Genomic DNA, 17600 nt, shown 5'->3' with positions numbered 1-17600 from the left:
TTCTGATCACAAAACATTAATCCATTAAAATTGGTGTTTGAAAAAGCAATGCCTATAAAGGGGCAAGGTTTGTTTGGGACACCAGTTGTCATAATTGGTTGCATAATTGAGACATGCATACACTTCCGATCCAAAGAAGAGAAAAAAAAGTGATTTACGTGGCAAGTCTGCTGCTAACGATCAGCCCCAAAAATTCCCCATTTTGTGACAATTGGTATGTATGCATTCTCTCCTAATAAAAGCCACTGGACACCTTTGTAAAGGTCTAGGCCAGTATTCTCACTTGGTGTATCCCAACATATGCAATAACAAATCTGTGAAAATGTGGACTCGATTGGTCGTCGAAGTTGTAAGAGAATAATGAAAGTATGATACTTCACCGTTTATCACAATGTTTTATACTATCAACAGCTCCCCATTGCTTGTTACCAAGTAAGGTTTAATACTAAAATTAGTTTTGAGTAATTACCAAGTGTTTAGCGCCTTTGGACCAATAATATATCATACCTTATAATATCAACTGGACACAGTTCAATATTGGGTTAGAAAGTTTGATTTTCAAAATCAAAATAAATGTAGATGTTACTCACATTAATCTTCTTTTAGTTGCATTTCACTCCTCAAGCTCGACGCTTCACCAGACTCTGGCAACCATGTCCACTGCTCATTTGCTTTTTCTTGGACACCGTAGAGGGCGCTGTAGGCGTGGTTTGATCTTGTCGATCATAAATGTTTGGGGCTTGTACTCCCAACTGTCCTTGTTCTCCCCCTGTGTCTGATTCAAATGGCCTTCCTAAGCCATCTAGTGGTTTGGTCAGGCTCTCCATCGACATCCGTAGACTTGTCCTTATTTATGGTGTGGTTGGTTGCCAGTCTGATGATGCTTCTAACTTTGGAGTGAATCGTAACTAAAAACAATAAGTAACATCTCAATTTATTTTGATTTGAAAATAAATGAACCTTATGACCCATGATGAACTTATTTAACTATGGTTTTATAATTGCATGAAGAATACACAAGAGTTAGAAATCACTGAAGATGCTGACAAGTTCTGAATTTGTCTCGCTTAGGGACTGCCTGAAAAAAGACAGGCACGTTCTCAGCGCAAAAGAGCGATCACGTTGGCACACGACCGCAGTCTATTGGTCTGCCAGAACGTTCCACTGGTCCGCATCACTGTGCCGTGAATCACAAGTGAGCGTGCCCATTAGCATTTTGAACTTTCAAACGAAACGCTCCGGCGATTAAACGGAAAACTCTGGAAAACTTATCCAATTCCTTTGGCAACGCAATTGCTGCCGAAGAAACACAGCCTCTGACACCATTGATTTTGCTCTTTCAAAAACAAAAGTTCCTGGCTGGATATACCAAAATGTCATAATTGTCTTCATCTCTATGTGAAGTTAAAAACTCCTTCACTCCAATGTTTATAGAATGCTTCAACTTTATACATCACACATGTAGTGACCAGAAGTCACATGGGCCAAAGTCCATACCCAAGCTTCATTCCCATCAGCAAATATTGCAATACTGTAAGCATCCGCAGAGGCAAAAACTAGGCAGAGGACCGGCAGCATGCAATAGAGATCATATGGTGTTTTGGCTGGTGCCCCATTTCCAGTGTGCTATGGAAATGGTGTACATACATACAACCTGTATGAAAACTGATCAAATTTTCACTGATAACCATGGCGATACGACATTATACAAGCCTTTGATGATACAAGCATGGAACTTGGCACACAGACCGAGTTTGTAACGAGAAAGATATTTGGCTATTTATCAATTTGATATTTTCCTCCAAACATCTCCTCGAATATTGAAAACTATATTCTGAGACCACTACAAGTTGAAGCACTCTACCAAACAGATACCCGAGTTTAGGACTAACCTTTTTTACTTGAAAGTTTATTTTATTATGGAAAAATTGCTACCTAGTGACGACCTTTGACCTCAACCTATCATAAGCCCAAAGCCGACGCGGTATTGGCTTTTCCAGTGGTTGAGGACGGCGCTTAGGAGGAAGGTGAATGGTAACGGTTGTAGTCTTTTCTCCATCACGGCCGCTACGGTCCAATTGGAGTCTAGCATTCCTGCAAAACGATCGAGCAGAGAGAGAGAGAAATGTGGTAGATTTAGAGCAAGATTGTGGAGAGAAGTTTACACTGGTGTGTGTTGTGATGTCGTGTGTCGTAGTGTGATGTGTTGTGGTGTGTCATGGTTTAGTGGTTTAGAGTATTGTCTTCTGAAGTTCTGATGGCTGAGTCATCAGTAGAGTCATCAGAGTGTGGATTTAAATCCTAGTTTTGACACTTGTGTAAATGGGTACCTTTGAGTGTCAAGCTCTAGTTTCTGATTGCAGACTATTCGATTACTCCAACAGACTTTGAGACAAATACATTCCTTATCAAGTCAAGCCGGTTTATTTTCCTGTACTCTATACGAATTGCTTAAATTAAGTGAATATCAAGCCTATTTCTGCATGGGGGCAATTGCTTCTCCATGCCCGTGCTCATTGCCCTGGTTCCCATTAAATTTTCAAAACTTAACTTAACTTAACTTAAGGCGCTTTAACACTGTTTCAAAGCGCTGTACAAGAAAAACATTAAAATGCAGGATATAAAACATGAGCAAAAAATAGCAATATGGTTTTAAAAATACACAACAGTTAAAAAAAATAGCAAAAATTTTGTAAAACATTGCATTACAAACATTCATATTATATACAATAAAATACAAAAAATAAGCGTCAGGTGGACCCAGAGTAAGTCAACCCCACTATACTGATAAAAAAAGGAGACAAAACTGAAAAAAAAAGGAAGATCTCCTCTGCGACCGCAAAACGCACACTATACAAATTTACATAAGACAAAGGGTCACTCAGAAACGCACCTTTTACACTTGGATAAAACTGCTACATGTTTACCATTACAAGACAGAAGAATTAGGTCTGAAGTTTCAACAAAAGGTCATAAAAGGGAAAACAAACCTTACATGGGGGGGGGAGTATAATCAGGTAAGGTTTGCGGTGGCACCATGTGCAAATCTCCAGAAGACGTTCAGAGCATACTGATCAAAACGTCGAGTTGTCAACCACCCGTTCTTTTCAGAACCAACACTACTCTAAATGAGATGTGCACATGGTGCTATCGCAAACCTCACCAAATTTGTTTAAGTCAAAACTATTTTGCACACTGTACTTCATCTTCTCGTTTGTACTAACCTTTAATCGTTACGTTGGCTGGATTGATGTCCACTTGGTAGCCGAATGCTAATGCGCTTTCCTGAGCTCTGAAGTTACTTTCAAATTCTACCCCGAACTGGACGTCTTTCCCCTTGTGGTAGTATGCCGCGTGGCATGCTGTCATGCCGAGTGTACCGGATGCTATCCAGTTGTTGGCTGAAAGTCAAAAACGATAGAAACATGCATGAAATTTAGAAAAAAATATATGCTTCAAAATAAAAAGGTTGCATCTCCTTAAGGTGATCCCCTAGCTGCCACTTACCAGGTTGTTTCTTAAACTATGGTATGATACCTGCAGTTAACGGTTGAATGGCTTCTGACTGGCACCCCTGAACAAAGATATTGACAAAATAGGGAGACCCGCAATATAGTTCTAGATAGCTCAGCTGGTAGAGCGCCGGCACATTAATCCAGAGGTTATTGGTTCAAATCCCACTCTAGTCAATTATTCTTTGTTCAACCCCAAATCACAGTGATGTCCTTGAAGAGCGGTAAATGTTTTCAAACCTTTTAAAGGGAAGGTACACGTTTGGTAATTACTCAAAACAAATATTAACTTAAAAATTTACTTGGTAACGAGCACTGGAGAGCTGTTGATAGTATAAAACATTGTGGGAAACGACTCGCTCTGAAGTACGTACGTTTTAAATAAGAGGTAGTTTCTCAACATTCTAGCTAGAAGTCTTTCAATCCTATCTGAAAGCATAAAGATCGTCCAACAATGGTGTTTTTTCTTTCATCAACCTCGATGACCAATTGAGCCCAAATTTTCAAAGGCTTGTTATTTTATGCTTATGATGGGATACAGCAAGTGAGAACGCTGTACAGGGCCTTAAATAAAGAACCAACATACTGTAGACGGTTCCTAACAGTCGCTGTCTTTACAGGCAACTTTGGTTTTGGTTTCGAGCTTCATCAAGCGGTGTACTTTTTCTATGCAGCAAAGTGGTTCATGTAAAGAATTTGGAACGCAAGAAACCCAAACTCACTTGAATATTTTCCTGCTAGTGATGGGACCAATTATAATATACACTTGAACTACATAAGGTGCACCCTCCCTTAACAAGGCACTCCATTTACACTGTGTGAGGCTATCTACTCTTAAAAGTTGATAGCCAATAACAAAATCAGAAAAGATGTCACTGATCATGAAAGGAAACAAAATCAAAACTCACATGAATATTTTCCTGCTAGCGACGGGACAGTCGCCTGTTGACCCTGACCGTAGTGGAATAGAACTTCGGCCCCCAGCGCTAACCTCTCGGACACGCTCTGTAGGTAGTGAGCAACAATGATACCGGAACCTTCCAGTGGGTTAATGTTAGCTGCTGTCAAGGTACCGGTGAATGACGGAGCCTTGTATTCTACTTCACCCTGGTAAACCGCCCATTTAGTTTGCTGCGTCTGGTACGGATACAAATTACATTATAAATGATGTTATTAATCGTTCTGAAGTACATTAATTGGTTTTTGCCTTAACACTGATGTGTATTAAGCACTGTATTCAGTACTTTCCCATCGGAATTTAAAGGCATTGTACATGTTTGGTAATTGTCAAAGACCAGTGTTCTCACTTGGTGTATCCCATCATAACCATAAAATAACAAGCCTGTAAACATTTGGGCTCAATTGGTCATCAAATTGTGAGAAAATGATAAAAGAAAAAAACACCCTTGTTGGATGAATTTGTGTGCTTTCTGACAGGAATTAAAGACTTCTAGCTAGAAGTCTTTTAATATTTTAGTGCGATATTACCTCTTTCTCAAAAACTACGTTACTTTAGAGGGAGCCGTTTCTCACAATGTTTTATACAATCTCCAATGCACGTTACCAAGTCAGTTTTTAAGTTAATTTTTGTTTTGAGTAATTACCAAACGAGTACCTCCCTTTAAACCAAATGGAGTTCTAAAACACCTGCAAAAGTTTAACATCTACAAGATTTTTGCGCTTCTCACTGCTACAACACAGGATTCAACCTGCCTCAAGCCATTGGTGAATTCTGTTTGTGCAAAGCAAATGGCGTCACAAATCCTAGGCCAAGCGCTAATTACCAGAGCTGCCAACATTATCGTCTTTCAATGGGAGACTTTGGAGCACTAGGTGGCAGCAGACTTACCAGGTAAATTTCCATTGTTTACGTTGTTCTGAGTGTGCGCACATGACCGAGAACAATGGATTTTACCTGGTAAGTCTGCTGCCACCAAGCGTCCTGTTTTTTTACAACAATCTTAGTAATATTTTCTCAGAATTACATTCAACATGAACCTTCTCTGCAGAATCAGGGAGAGTTTGCAGCCTTGCAGAACAACCAAGGACCAGTCAAAATCCTCCCTAGGCGGTCTAGCCGACTACTGCGTGAGATTTGGACAAGTGAAAAACCTTGCAGACGAGCAAAACGTCAACCTAAAATTGCGTGGTTTTCCTTTTACCTCGTCGACTAACACGGTCAGCCATTTATGGGAGTCAAATTTTTAAATCCAATAAATGGCCGACCGCGTTAGTTCACAAAGTAAAACGAAAACCACAAAATTTTGAGGCAAATTTGTGTACATGTAGATCATTGTATTCTACTTTTACAACATCTTTCTAACCATGCATTTTATAACAAACGGCTACTAACGCTTTTTATAGACCAACTCGAACGATCCAAGGCAACGAGTTCCTTTAAAAGAACAGTGTCCTCAACACTGGAGAAGTAGATCAAAGAACAGGATTTCTTTAATTGTGTAAAAGATAACAGCCGATTTTCTTCGCAAAACTGACTTAAAAAGTCTGAATTCAGTGAAAACTCTATAATTTCCCACCCCTGTAGAACAAAAGGGAAGGGGGGGGGGGTTAAGGTACATACCTGAACCACTACTTTCCCTCGTAACCTATTTGCGAGCTGGGTAATAATTTGTGCGTTGAGACTTCCTGAGGTATCGATGTCACCCAGCATCACTGGATACGCCTGTCAAGAAAAACAGAAACAAAATCTCATCAATATTAACAAGGGACTCAACTATTACCTACATCTAAGATAATTCTCGTCAGCAACTGGATGAGGGGAGAAGACAATCAAGAAGTTTCAGTTTGAGATGTGTGAGGAAAACCCCAGAGATATATCCAGGGAAAACCCTTGAAGTCAAGAATGAACTGAAAACACAATTCATATAGTGCCCCCGGTGTGATTTCAAACCAAGTCTCAGAGTTGCAACGCGAGGTAAGACACCACTACACCAATCTGACCGCATAACTATTAAGGGAAGGGTTTAGTCCAGCAACTACATGTATGCAAAGCTTAATATAAAGGCTGAACTTATTTTGTGCATATTGACAAATAATAATATTGAGTAGCAAATGATGATTTTGGGCAATAATACATTTTGTGTAGTATTTCAGGCCTGTAATTACACATAGGCCACAGGAAGTGGACACTATTGGTAATTACTCAAAATGATTATTAGCATAGAACCTTTCTTGGTAATGAGTAATGGGGAGAGATTGATGGTCTAAAACATTGTGAGAAACGGCTCCCTCTGAAGTGCCATAGTTTTCCAGAAAGAAGTAATTTTCCATGAATTTGATTTCGAGACTTCAGATTTAGAACTTGAGGTCTCAAAATCAACCATCTAAACGCACACAACTTTGTGTGACAGGGGTGTTTTTTTCTTTTGATTGAGCTCAAATTTTTACAGGTTTGTTATTTCATGCATATGTTGAGATACACCAACTGTGAAGGCTAGTCTTTGACAACTACCAATAGTGTCCACTGCCTTTAACCCTTGTCCTGGCCTTGGTAATTTTTCCATTTCAGGAACAGCATTTCTGGCGGACCAATTTCCCTGGGACACCGGGACCGGGATTCGAACCCACAGTGCAATGACTCAGCCACCATACGTAACTTGAATTTGGTGCGGTAGTAACTAATACTCCAACCTGCAAAACACTAAGCTACAGGCTAGTCAATCTCGCTTGTCCATTTCCTTGCCATACTTACCTCTGAGGGACTAATTTGGTTTGATCCAACGTAGGTCGTCCCAAAGTGGTAGGAGGACGGACTAAAGGCGCCGAGGGACAGAGTGTGACTGATCTGGAAGTGATTACTTAATCCCTTGTTGATGACCATCTTACAGCCCTCTATTGGCTGAGGAAAAACCTCTGCAAATTGGGAATTAAGCAAATGTACAAAACTCATTTCTTTATGATAAATTTCTAATTTTTAGCACTTATTATTATACACATTTTAGGCCGTGGACACTATTGGTATTTACTCAAAATAATTATTAGCATAAAGCGTTTCTTGATTTACGAGTAATGGGATGGGGAGAGATTGATATATGATAGTACTGCCTGCGAATGTGAATGAATGTGATTTTTGACATCATAGTTGCGATAACGTAACCCTCCCGCCGATGGCTCACTCCTACCGACAGCTCCGGCTCCGCCATCGGCAGGAGGGTTACGTTATCACAACTATAACATTCACATCCACAGGAGTTGAGCCAAAGTCAACTGATGCGAATTTGTGACATATCACATTCGCAGCATTGCTGGAGAGCGTTTTTGGCGACCCCAACCTGGAAACTTAGTTGAACCCAGTGCAATGCCAGACCTGGTGGTGGTAACGGACTTGTTGATTCGGTTGGGCTAGGTTGGGGTTGCCAAAACGCACTCAGTCTTGGGGTTCGTGTACATGATTCTAATTAAATTCACTTCAGCAGAACTGAGCAGTTCATTATTTAATATTTTATTAACTTTTAGTTTTAAAATTAGAATATTTAATTTAAATTAAGTTTTCGTGAAAAGAAAGGCACATTTTACAATATTTTAAGGTGAATAATTTAGTCACGACTGTCTATTTCTAACCAAATGAAAGCTAGATTTAACTTTATTGCATTGTTAAAAAATATAAAAAAAAACAGCGTTTTTGCAAGAGCTAACCTTTAACTTTCTTGAATAGATCTTCAAAACTTCCCGGATTGGGCAAACCTCCATTCCCAGCCGCCGTCGATTCGCTCCCAACACCGGCCGGTGCTGTTGCCGTCACAGGCGGTGAGACTGGCATCCCAGGCATAGGTGGACTTGGCATCACAGGTGACGCTTCTGCAGCAAAAACAGTACCCATTTTTAGGTTTTTATGTCGGGTTTTATAATGAAAAAATCCTCGAACCGGTCTTCATCTACGGGTTGTCTGCAATCGACGATCAGCACACCAATGGTTTCATGCACAGCATGCACGCTGTACTTACTCTACACCCTCGACCCCAAACACCGACCCGGGTACTTGCTAAATCATCATCGCTTGATTTTATGCAATACAGTGCATTGTGGGAAAAACTATCGCAAAGACTCGTGCAGTGTGAGGTTCGTTCCGGAAGTTCAACGGTTCAGAGGTCAATTGGCATGTACTGCAACCTCGAGTAAAAGTGGTGGGAACGATCGTGCTTCTAGAAGCGGGTGCCGAGAAACGAGTAATTTGATTGGTAAAATAAAGCTGGTTGCGTAACGGCAGCTCCTATTGGTGCATTGACGCGTAGAGGTCACACAATAAAGGTCAAAGATTGCCATGTGCACACTGCTGATGAGTGTTGTGTCGTCGTTAAAACTCTACATGACATATTTTGTACAGTGAAGCATATTTTAGAGTCTTAAAGGTCAGATTTATCCATAATTATGGCAGAATCGGAATTGCCAAATGGATACGGCAATGTACCACTTTTTAGAGAATTAACAGCGGAAGATGTGGGTGATTTGGAGACCACAGAAATTGAAAGTTTGTGCATGAATTGTCACGAAGATGTAAGTAAACATAACGACAAAACATGACATGGCATGGATTGTCAAGTTATAAAAAATGTAAACAAACATTCCTTCATTGATTCATTTGAACTTTATTTATTGTCAAGAATAATTACAAATGCTTTCTTGTACCACTGTTTTTCATATCTTTTTGTTTCTAGAAGTAAACACAGTTTACACACGACAACTGAAATCATTGTTTTTTGTAAAACATTCTTGATAAAAAAAGAATACAAAGTAAGTTTACTTTAACTTAAATTAAAAAGTAACCATGGTAAAACTGAGTGGGAAAAGTGGCGTTTGGACATGACACACCCACTTTTCTTCCTTTCCTCCACCTCACCTCATCTAGCACTAACCCTGAGACGGAGAAGCAGGGAGCAGAAACAGCATCGGGAGGCAAACTGTTCCATGACTCCGGATGTCAAGACAAGAGCATAGTTGAGTTGATGACCCCTAGTCGCGATACGCCGATAGCGTAACCCTCCTCACGGCTGTCGGGAGGAGGGTAACGTTATTGCAACTAGACCTAGTTGTAGTTTTCCTGATTATTAATCCTTATAGTTATTGACGTTTTGCATTTTTTTGCAGGGAACCACAAGACTTCTCCTGACTAAGATTCCATTCTTCCGCGAGATCGTTCTCATGTCGTTCTCTTGCCCGCATTGCAATTTCACCGATAATGAAGTACAGCCGGCTGGTAGAATACAGGACAAGGGATGCCGAGTTGATGTTCACATACTCACCCAAAAGGTTTGTTGGATCTGATCAGATGTTTCTGTAAATGAAAGGCTAGTTGCAATAATTGTAACCATCAACCTTTCGTCCTCATGCGACCAGGAGGATGGAGGGTTACGATTATCGCAACTATATGAGCTATCCTTCAAACAGAAAACAAAACTCATTTATCCTTGATCTAAATTCCTCAGTTTTCTAATTTTTGAAATGGCGCACAAGCTGTACTCTTGAGTCTGGTTAAATGTAAATTTATTGGTTCAGAAGAAACTGAAAGTCTCCTTTCTTTTTTGTAATTTTCTTCAGGATCTAAACCGACAAGTTGTTAAATCAGATACAGCCAGCATCAAAATACCTGAACTGGATCTTGAGATTCCTGGTGGAGCACAGAAAGGCAGTAAGTTGTTCGGAAGAAGCGTCTCAATAGACCTTTGTCACGCTTTCACCATCTTGGTCATGTTCCCTGTTTTCAATAACAGTAATGAATACTAACATGCATTGCGCATGGCACCAGACTATTATTTCGTCGAGCCTCAGTTTGGTTACAATGAGTTGGAATGGAGCAAAATCAAGATGTCCACACCGTGATAAAGGTCTATAATAAGCATGCTAGGAGCTTGCTCACTGGATTGATTACGTTTTTTTTTTTTTTTGCAATCGGCATAATATTGTGATCCAGCAGAACATAAAGGCTGTATCTGATTAAAAAACAAGATTGTGCCTGACTAATGAGATGGTCAGATAAATGTCTGAGGTAGACAAGTCAGGTAAGTTTCTTAACATGATAAAAATGGGCGGGCGGTTTTAACAGTCACAGGGAGCTACGTCCCAAAAAGTCGAGGCTTATCATTTAATAATTGTTTAAAATTATTCTTTAATAACATTATAACACTTTTTGTTGTTGACAGCTTTCACCACTGTGGAGGGCATCATAGATAGAGTGACCCAAGGATTGGAACAAGAACAGCCTGTCAGAAAGGTCAGTGACTATAAATACTTCCATGAACTAGAATTTGTCCTTTACTTTCTCAGGCCAAAAATTACTGAGAGGTCTTGAAGGCCATGATTTTTGTTGCCCTGGTCTTTGCCTTTGATGCCCATTCAAAAGTTTCCCAAAGACCGTATAAGGTTCTCCAGTGGAAGTGAAACTGAAAAAGGCCATGTCCTCTCAAAGATGGAACTCCAGGCCTGCATTCTCTTTCGCCAACTACTTTTACCATTGAGTTTGTCTTTTCACAGGGAAGTAGCCAGACTTCTTCCTATCAGGCCCACATCTGCTAGATGATGTGTTTTTTAGCCAGAACTGAGCACAGCTTGACTAAAACCTACATATTGATCACATTTGTATTTCTTATTGATTATCCCTATAGGTTATGCATCCAGAAGTCGCAGCTCAAATTGATGACTTCATCGTCAAGCTGAAGCATCTCTCGCCCCCGTTTCACATCGTAAGCATAAAACTCTGTAATTGTTTTGTCTTAGACATAACAACCTAGCTGGTCATGCTGGCAAGTTACTGACAAAGTTAAGGGTGTGATTGTCGAGTGGTTAAGAGCATCAAATTCAAGTTCTGGTGATTAAGTCATTGGAGTGTGGGTTACTTGTGTCCTTGAGCAAGATGCTTTACTGTAACTCCTTCTCTTCACCCAGGGGGTATAAATGGGTACCTGCGACTGTGCGAGGGCAGAGGTTGATATTGTGTATAATATAAAAAACACTAGCGCCATACAGCAGCTCAGGGCTGTATACTCCACAGGGAACTGAGAAAAGAATAATATTGTCCCAATGTCTAGGGCACTGTATATGAACTTGATTATTATTGTTATTAAGGGTAAACCATTTTCAGGTACTTAAGTTTCGTCTTGCTAAAACAAGCCAGCCAGTAATCCCTAAGTTGATTAATCCACAAGTTGGTTAATCTTGTCTAGATCTTGGATGATCCAGCTGGAAACAGTTTCATCGAGAACCCCAAGGCTCCCGAGGCGGACCAAGCTCTGACGATCAACATGTACACCAGGACCAAAGAGCAGAACACCGCTCTAGGGTTAGCGGTAAGCTTCATAAAGGACCCGGGGTTAGGGTGGACCAGGACCAAAGAACAGAACGCGGCTCTAGGGTTAGCTGTAAGCTTCATAAAGGGCCCGGGGTTAGGGTGGACCAGGACCAAAGAGCAGAACACGGCTCTAGGGTTAGCGGTAAGCTTCATAAAGGACCCGGGGTTAGGGTGGACCAGGACCAAAGAGCAGAACACGGCTCTAGGGTTAGCAGTAAGCTTCATAAAGGACCTGGGGTTAGGGTGGACCAGGACCAAGGAGCAGAACACGGCTCTAAGGTTAGCGTTAAGCTTCATAAAGGACCCGGGGTTAGGGTGGACCAGGACCAATGAACAGAACATGGCTCTAGGGTTAGTGGTAAGCTTCATAAAGGACCCGGGGTTAGGGTGGACCAGGACCAAAGAGCAGAACACGGCTCTAGGGTTAGCGGTAAGCTTCATAAAGGACCTGGGGTTAGGGTGGACCAGGACCAAGGAGCAGAACACGGCTCTAGGGTTAGCGGTAAGCTTCATAAAGGACCTGGGGTTAGGGTGGACCAGGACCAAAGAGCAGAACACGGCTCTAGGGTTAGCGGTAAGCTTCATAAAGGACCTGGGGTTAGGGTGGACCAGGACCAAAGAGCAGAACACGGCTCTAGGGTTAGCGGTAAGCTTCATAAAGGACCTGGGGTCGATTTCACAAAGATTTAGGACTAGTCCTAACTTAGGACTAGTCCTATAAGATATACAAATTGCATGGATAGTTCTAAGTTAGGACGAGTAGCTGGTCCTAACTCGAGATAAGACTAGTCCTAACTCTTTGTGAAATCCACCCCTGGGGTTGGGTGGGGGAGTACCTGGAGTACAGTGTTTTACAAACCAGTGTAAACTGTAAGGGTAAAACCTAATAAAATTCTTTACAGGCAAGTATGCTTCGTTTTTGAAAGGGCAAGGGCACTGAGGCATTTTCTTCTTGGTAAAGGGCACCCTTTGAGGAAATTGTAAATTTCTACTGGAGCATTTCAAGAGCACCAAGCAATGACCAGTGGGCATGCAGTCAATCGTCTTTGTTGCCTCTGTGAAGTATCAGGCCTGAATCCTTGATGCAAGTTAAACATGTACATGTACTCAATTTGTGCCTCTACATGTAGCTCCCGGACAATCTCGGTAGTCTATTGGTTAGACATCTGCAAAGGTCAAATGGCAAAGGTCAGGGGTTCGAGTCCCACCTGAGTAAAATGCCTTAGGATTTTGTTAAGATGACTCTGGGGGAAAGTACTGAGAGTACATTGCTTAAAACACATCGGTGTACATGGGTAAAACCAAAATTAATATTCTTTATCTCGTTCCAAATTTCCATCTATGAAATAAAAATGATAGTTCAAATATCTTATCAGGTCGAGGATGATGAAGATCGTCTCAGTGATGTGGAAGAAACTTTGGAACCTAAAGATGACGGAGTCTCTAAAGTCACCGATGAGGTCTTTCAGTTTGATGTCAACTGCTCCAACTGTAACGCTCCGACGAAATCAAAGATGAAATTAGTCAGTATCCTTATTGAATATATCCCAGAAGCGCACTCTGGAGCATCAGAGTTGAGTTTTGATGGCCGAGTCATCGGAGTGCGGGTTTGAATCCTGGTTACGAGACTTGTTTCCTTGAGCAAGATACTTCAAACCACATGCCTGAAATGACACGGCCATGGTCTCCGTTGCCCTGGTCTTTGCCTTGGTGCCCTGGTCTTGGCCTTGGTGCTCCTTCGAAAGTTTCCCATAAACTTTAAGATTTCCCAATGGTAGTGCCCTTTTCAAAATGAAAATGGCCCTTGCCCTCTAAAAGATGAAATTCTACGCCTGAAATTGTTGAGATTGGTGATGGGAATGATTAACAACGTAATATGTGCGCAGGAGTTAAGAGAGTTTCTTGAGTGCCTTTGTAGAATGAACAAGAGCTGGGCCCGCTGCGCTCCGAGAATGGGTCCTCTTTAGAGCAAATTTCATTGCTCTTTGATCAAACCGAGAGGCGAGAGGAAAGGGGACATGGGTGACTGATCGCCCCAAATCCATAATTAATTTGAATGTTCAGAGCGAAGTTATTGTTCCTTGATTACTTTCTCAGACATCCCACACTTCAAGGAAGTGATTTTGATGGCCTTCAATTGTGAGTCTTGCGGGATGAAGAACTCTGAGGTCAAATCCGGGGCCGGGATCGAACCGAAAGGCAAAAAGATCACTCTGAAGATGACCGATGCAGTCATGGATCTTAACCGAGACGTCTTGAAGGTAGGGTAAAAGGGAGAAATGAGTCCACTTCAGGGCTCGAACTTCAAGACCAAAGGGCTTGTTGCTCAAAACACTCTAAGAATTGTTCTTAGAAGACTAGAACAGTTTGAACAAGAACTAAGACTTCGGATATAATAGAAGATTTCTTTCTTTTGTCTTGATGGGCATACCGTAATTTCCTGCGGATAAGATGCTTGACGCATAAGGCCCAGTGCCACAAATTACCAAAATAATATTTCAGGGTTATCAGATAAGGCGCGCCCCCAGTCATGCAACTGCCCGTTGAAAAAAAAAAGAGGAAAATTTTCGAAGGCACAACGCAAGTGCGGAGCGAGGCAGCCGAAACGCCACGGGACATGAGACCCACAATGGTACCCTAGAAAATGTTGAGGTTTATTATGCTCTAAGGTACATTGTTAGCATGTACTAGGCTTATTTTACATGATTGTAGTTGTACACTGTTGTTGCCAGGCATGTTGGGCTAAAAAAAAAAAAAATCCCCCCCCCCAAAAAAAAACACACAAAAAACCGCGGAAACGCAGAAGAGTTGCATGCCTGGCCCCACCGCATAAGGCGCAATAATTTATGTTCACATTATACACGCTCGCCAAGTACCACACTGCTTGTACATCAACACATACATGGGTCAATGTTAGGGTATAGGCACACTTACCAAAGCGCAAAGAAATCGTAATTTTATAATCCAGAAGACGAGTAAAACATCATTGCTTTTTTTGAAATTATTATTTTGTCCATGTTATTTTAAAGATTTGGTATATAACCAGAGCTTTACAGTTTTTAGTTTTACACAATGAGCGGCATTGTAAGTTATTTGTTTGTTTGTTTGTTTGTTTGTTTTTATTTCCATTCATACAACAAAAAATTTCAATTAATAATATACAAGGCGATAGACTAAACATACACATGTTGAGTCAAAAAATTAAATAAATATGTATGAATGGGGGTGCCATCCAGGAGAAGGACAAGGCCTTCTTTAGTGGAGCACCCAAGACTGAAGTCAAATTACAAATAAGTAGACAACAGAAGTTAAGGGTAAACAATTCATTAGTCCCACTTTCATCTCAGTCCGACACCTGCAGATTCACAATTCCAGAGATGGATTTTGAGCTGATGATGGGAACGCTTGGTGGCAAGTTTACGACTCTAGAGGGAATCTTAACGGATATCAAGAACCAGCTGTTGCGACCGTTCGCCCTGATGAGGGGGGGGGACAGTGCCACCAAAGAGTCTGGCGGTAAACTCCGGACGTTCATCGACAAACTTGATGAGGTAAACAAAGTTGTCTGGTCTAGTGGCTGAGCACAGATGACTTGAGTTTGCAGAAAGTTGGTTCAAATTCCTGCCTTGTTTCTTACAGTTGCCTGTAAAGAGCTTTTGATATTAGAAACAATCCTATTTGAAGTGATGTAGCTTTAGAGAAAGAGTTTTTCACCCCGACATTTTGATTCGAGGAAAGCTTCAGGCATCGAGCCTTTCTTGGGCATCTGAAAACAAACAAATCTATGCAACAAGGTTATTTTTCGATTATTATTTTCTTGCGTTTCAATGACCAATTGAGCCAAACATTTATGCAGGTTTGTATTTTATGCATATGCTGGGATACACGAAGTGAGGACACTGGTCTTTGACTATTACCAAAAGTATACCCTACCTTTTGAAATCACTTTTGTTTCAGATAATTTCTGGTAAGATTCTGGTGTCAGTTGTACTGGATGACCCTGCTGGTAATTGCTACATACAGGTGAGTAACTTGACCCTAAGGTCCCTGCAAAATCCCTCCAAGGATCCAATCAAAATCCCTTAAGGATTCCTACAAAATCCCTCCAATAGACCCTATTAAATAACCTCTTTTTGCTTTGAAAGTTGCCATCTTGTCGGGCAAACAGTATGCGCGTCCAAACAGGTTCATCAAAGAAGCATGCAACGCGCAGCACTCCCGGTTTGATTTCTACGGCGCACGCACGCACAGACGCCATCATGTAGGTCAGATATTTGAACAATGACGTCATATTCAATACAGTCTATATCCTACAAAATATTTTGAAATATCTTTACGATGTAATTTTACATTGTGTTCCAGGTAAAACCAGAAGTTGAAGCAACAAACGAAAGCATAAAAAATACATAATTTCCGCTCTGCAGTCAGTATGAAATGGAATTTGGACATTTTAGTTATAATAATAATAATAATAATATCGAAGTCCTATGTAGCGCACATAACAGGTACTCAAGGCACTGAGTATATACAAACTTTCAGAAAGGTATGTTATTGCAGTGAAGAGTTCTGAGACCCAATTATTTAGCCTCTTCTAATGGTTTTTGCAAGGTGCCTCGGCACATACAGCAGCCACAGCAAGGGCAAACCCCTTCTCTTTTCGACAAGTGCACTTTGTTCTTTTTCATGTGGTACGCAACACATGGGACCTATGGCTTTACGTCCTATCCAAAGGACGAAGCAATGGTTAAGTGTATAACAGTGGGACTTTATCACAATTTGCAGTGCCTTATAACAACACTTTAAAATTTTCTTTTTTTTTTAAACTTTATAAACCAAACGATATTTCACGGACACCTAATAATTTATAAAAAAAATACATCATCAGAAAGGTCTTGAAACACTTTGACTTTGTCTTCTAGTTCAAATTGCAAGTTGAATGAGAGAAAAAACCTCTGAAAATTCACAAGCTCAGGCCGAAAGGTTCAACGTAAAGTTACATCATCATTTGATGAAATGATTCATGGACATCGTTTTGTTATGTCACAAAAACTGAATTTCTAAGTTTTTCATTTTTTTCTTCTTCAGAATTTGTATGCTCCTGACCCAGACCCTGAGTTGACAGTAGAGGAGTACGAGAGAACAGAAGAACAAAATGACGACCTCGGACTGCTAGAGATGAAGACGGAGAATTACTTCGATGAAGAGGACACAGCCTCATAACATCATCAGAGGTTCATCATTTAAGAGAGAGTCCAATACTTAACATCATTAAAGCACCTTGTAAACCATTTCTAAGGTGCTACAAAAATGGGTCTCATAGTTCATAAACGTCATAACTCGTCTTTTAATGTGTTTCTCTTTGTTCAAGCTCCATTAGCACCTTATTGGTGGATAGGTGCGCTATTTAATTAATAATTCAATTTATAGTCAAAGGTACGTTTTAAGCAGAAAAAATTATGGTGTTACTGTCATTTGAGGTAATAGTATGTTAAAAAGGTCCTTACATAGAAGTTTTAAATTGAACCATTGTTTAAAGGTACTGGACACTGTTGGTAATTATTTAAAATAATTGTTAGCATAAAAACTTACTGGGTAACAAGCAATGGAGAGCTGTTGATAGTATACACATAATGAATGTTTATGAGTGCAATGGCCTACAATTTTTAATTGTAGAAGCCGATAAGTAATTTTACTACCTTGCAGTAACACTGCTGCGTTACCAAAGACACGCGCACGCAGTGATATGTGTTTACTCAACTTTTTCGTTCCATCCGAAAAGTACTATT

At 40.6% G+C, this 17600-nt stretch overlaps 2 protein-coding genes across 2 annotated transcripts; one reads left to right on the top strand and one right to left on the bottom strand.

Moving 5' to 3' along the window:
- Window positions 1-1071: 1071 nt before the first annotated feature.
- Window positions 1072-8430, bottom strand: LOC117301661 (mitochondrial import receptor subunit TOM40 homolog). Its single transcript, XM_033785687.1, has 6 exons — window positions 8169-8430; window positions 7225-7385; window positions 6094-6195; window positions 4421-4649; window positions 3225-3401; window positions 1072-2094 (listed from the first exon to the last, which is right to left on the bottom strand). Exons 1-6 carry the CDS (start codon window positions 8350-8352, stop codon window positions 1955-1957), a joined length of 993 nt encoding a protein of 330 aa, XP_033641578.1. The 5' UTR covers window positions 8353-8430; the 3' UTR covers window positions 1072-1954.
- Window positions 8431-8776: 346 nt separating this feature from the next.
- On the top strand, window positions 8777-17419 carry LOC117301627 (zinc finger protein ZPR1-like). Its single transcript, XM_033785648.1, has 11 exons — window positions 8777-9026; window positions 9618-9779; window positions 10068-10158; window positions 10670-10740; window positions 11132-11209; window positions 11690-11812; window positions 13191-13341; window positions 13912-14075; window positions 15162-15365; window positions 15772-15837; window positions 16900-17419. Exons 1-11 carry the CDS (start codon window positions 8901-8903, stop codon window positions 17032-17034), a joined length of 1371 nt encoding a protein of 456 aa, XP_033641539.1. The 5' UTR covers window positions 8777-8900; the 3' UTR covers window positions 17035-17419.
- The last annotated feature ends 181 nt before the right edge of the window (window positions 17420-17600 follow it).

Source organism: Asterias rubens, chromosome 17, assembly GCF_902459465.1.
Source record: "Asterias rubens chromosome 17, eAstRub1.3, whole genome shotgun sequence".
Classification (NCBI taxonomy): Eukaryota; Metazoa; Echinodermata; class Asteroidea; order Forcipulatida; family Asteriidae; genus Asterias; species Asterias rubens.
The sequence above is the reverse complement of the archived record's forward strand: the minus strand, read 5'-3'. Positions and strand labels throughout refer to the sequence as shown.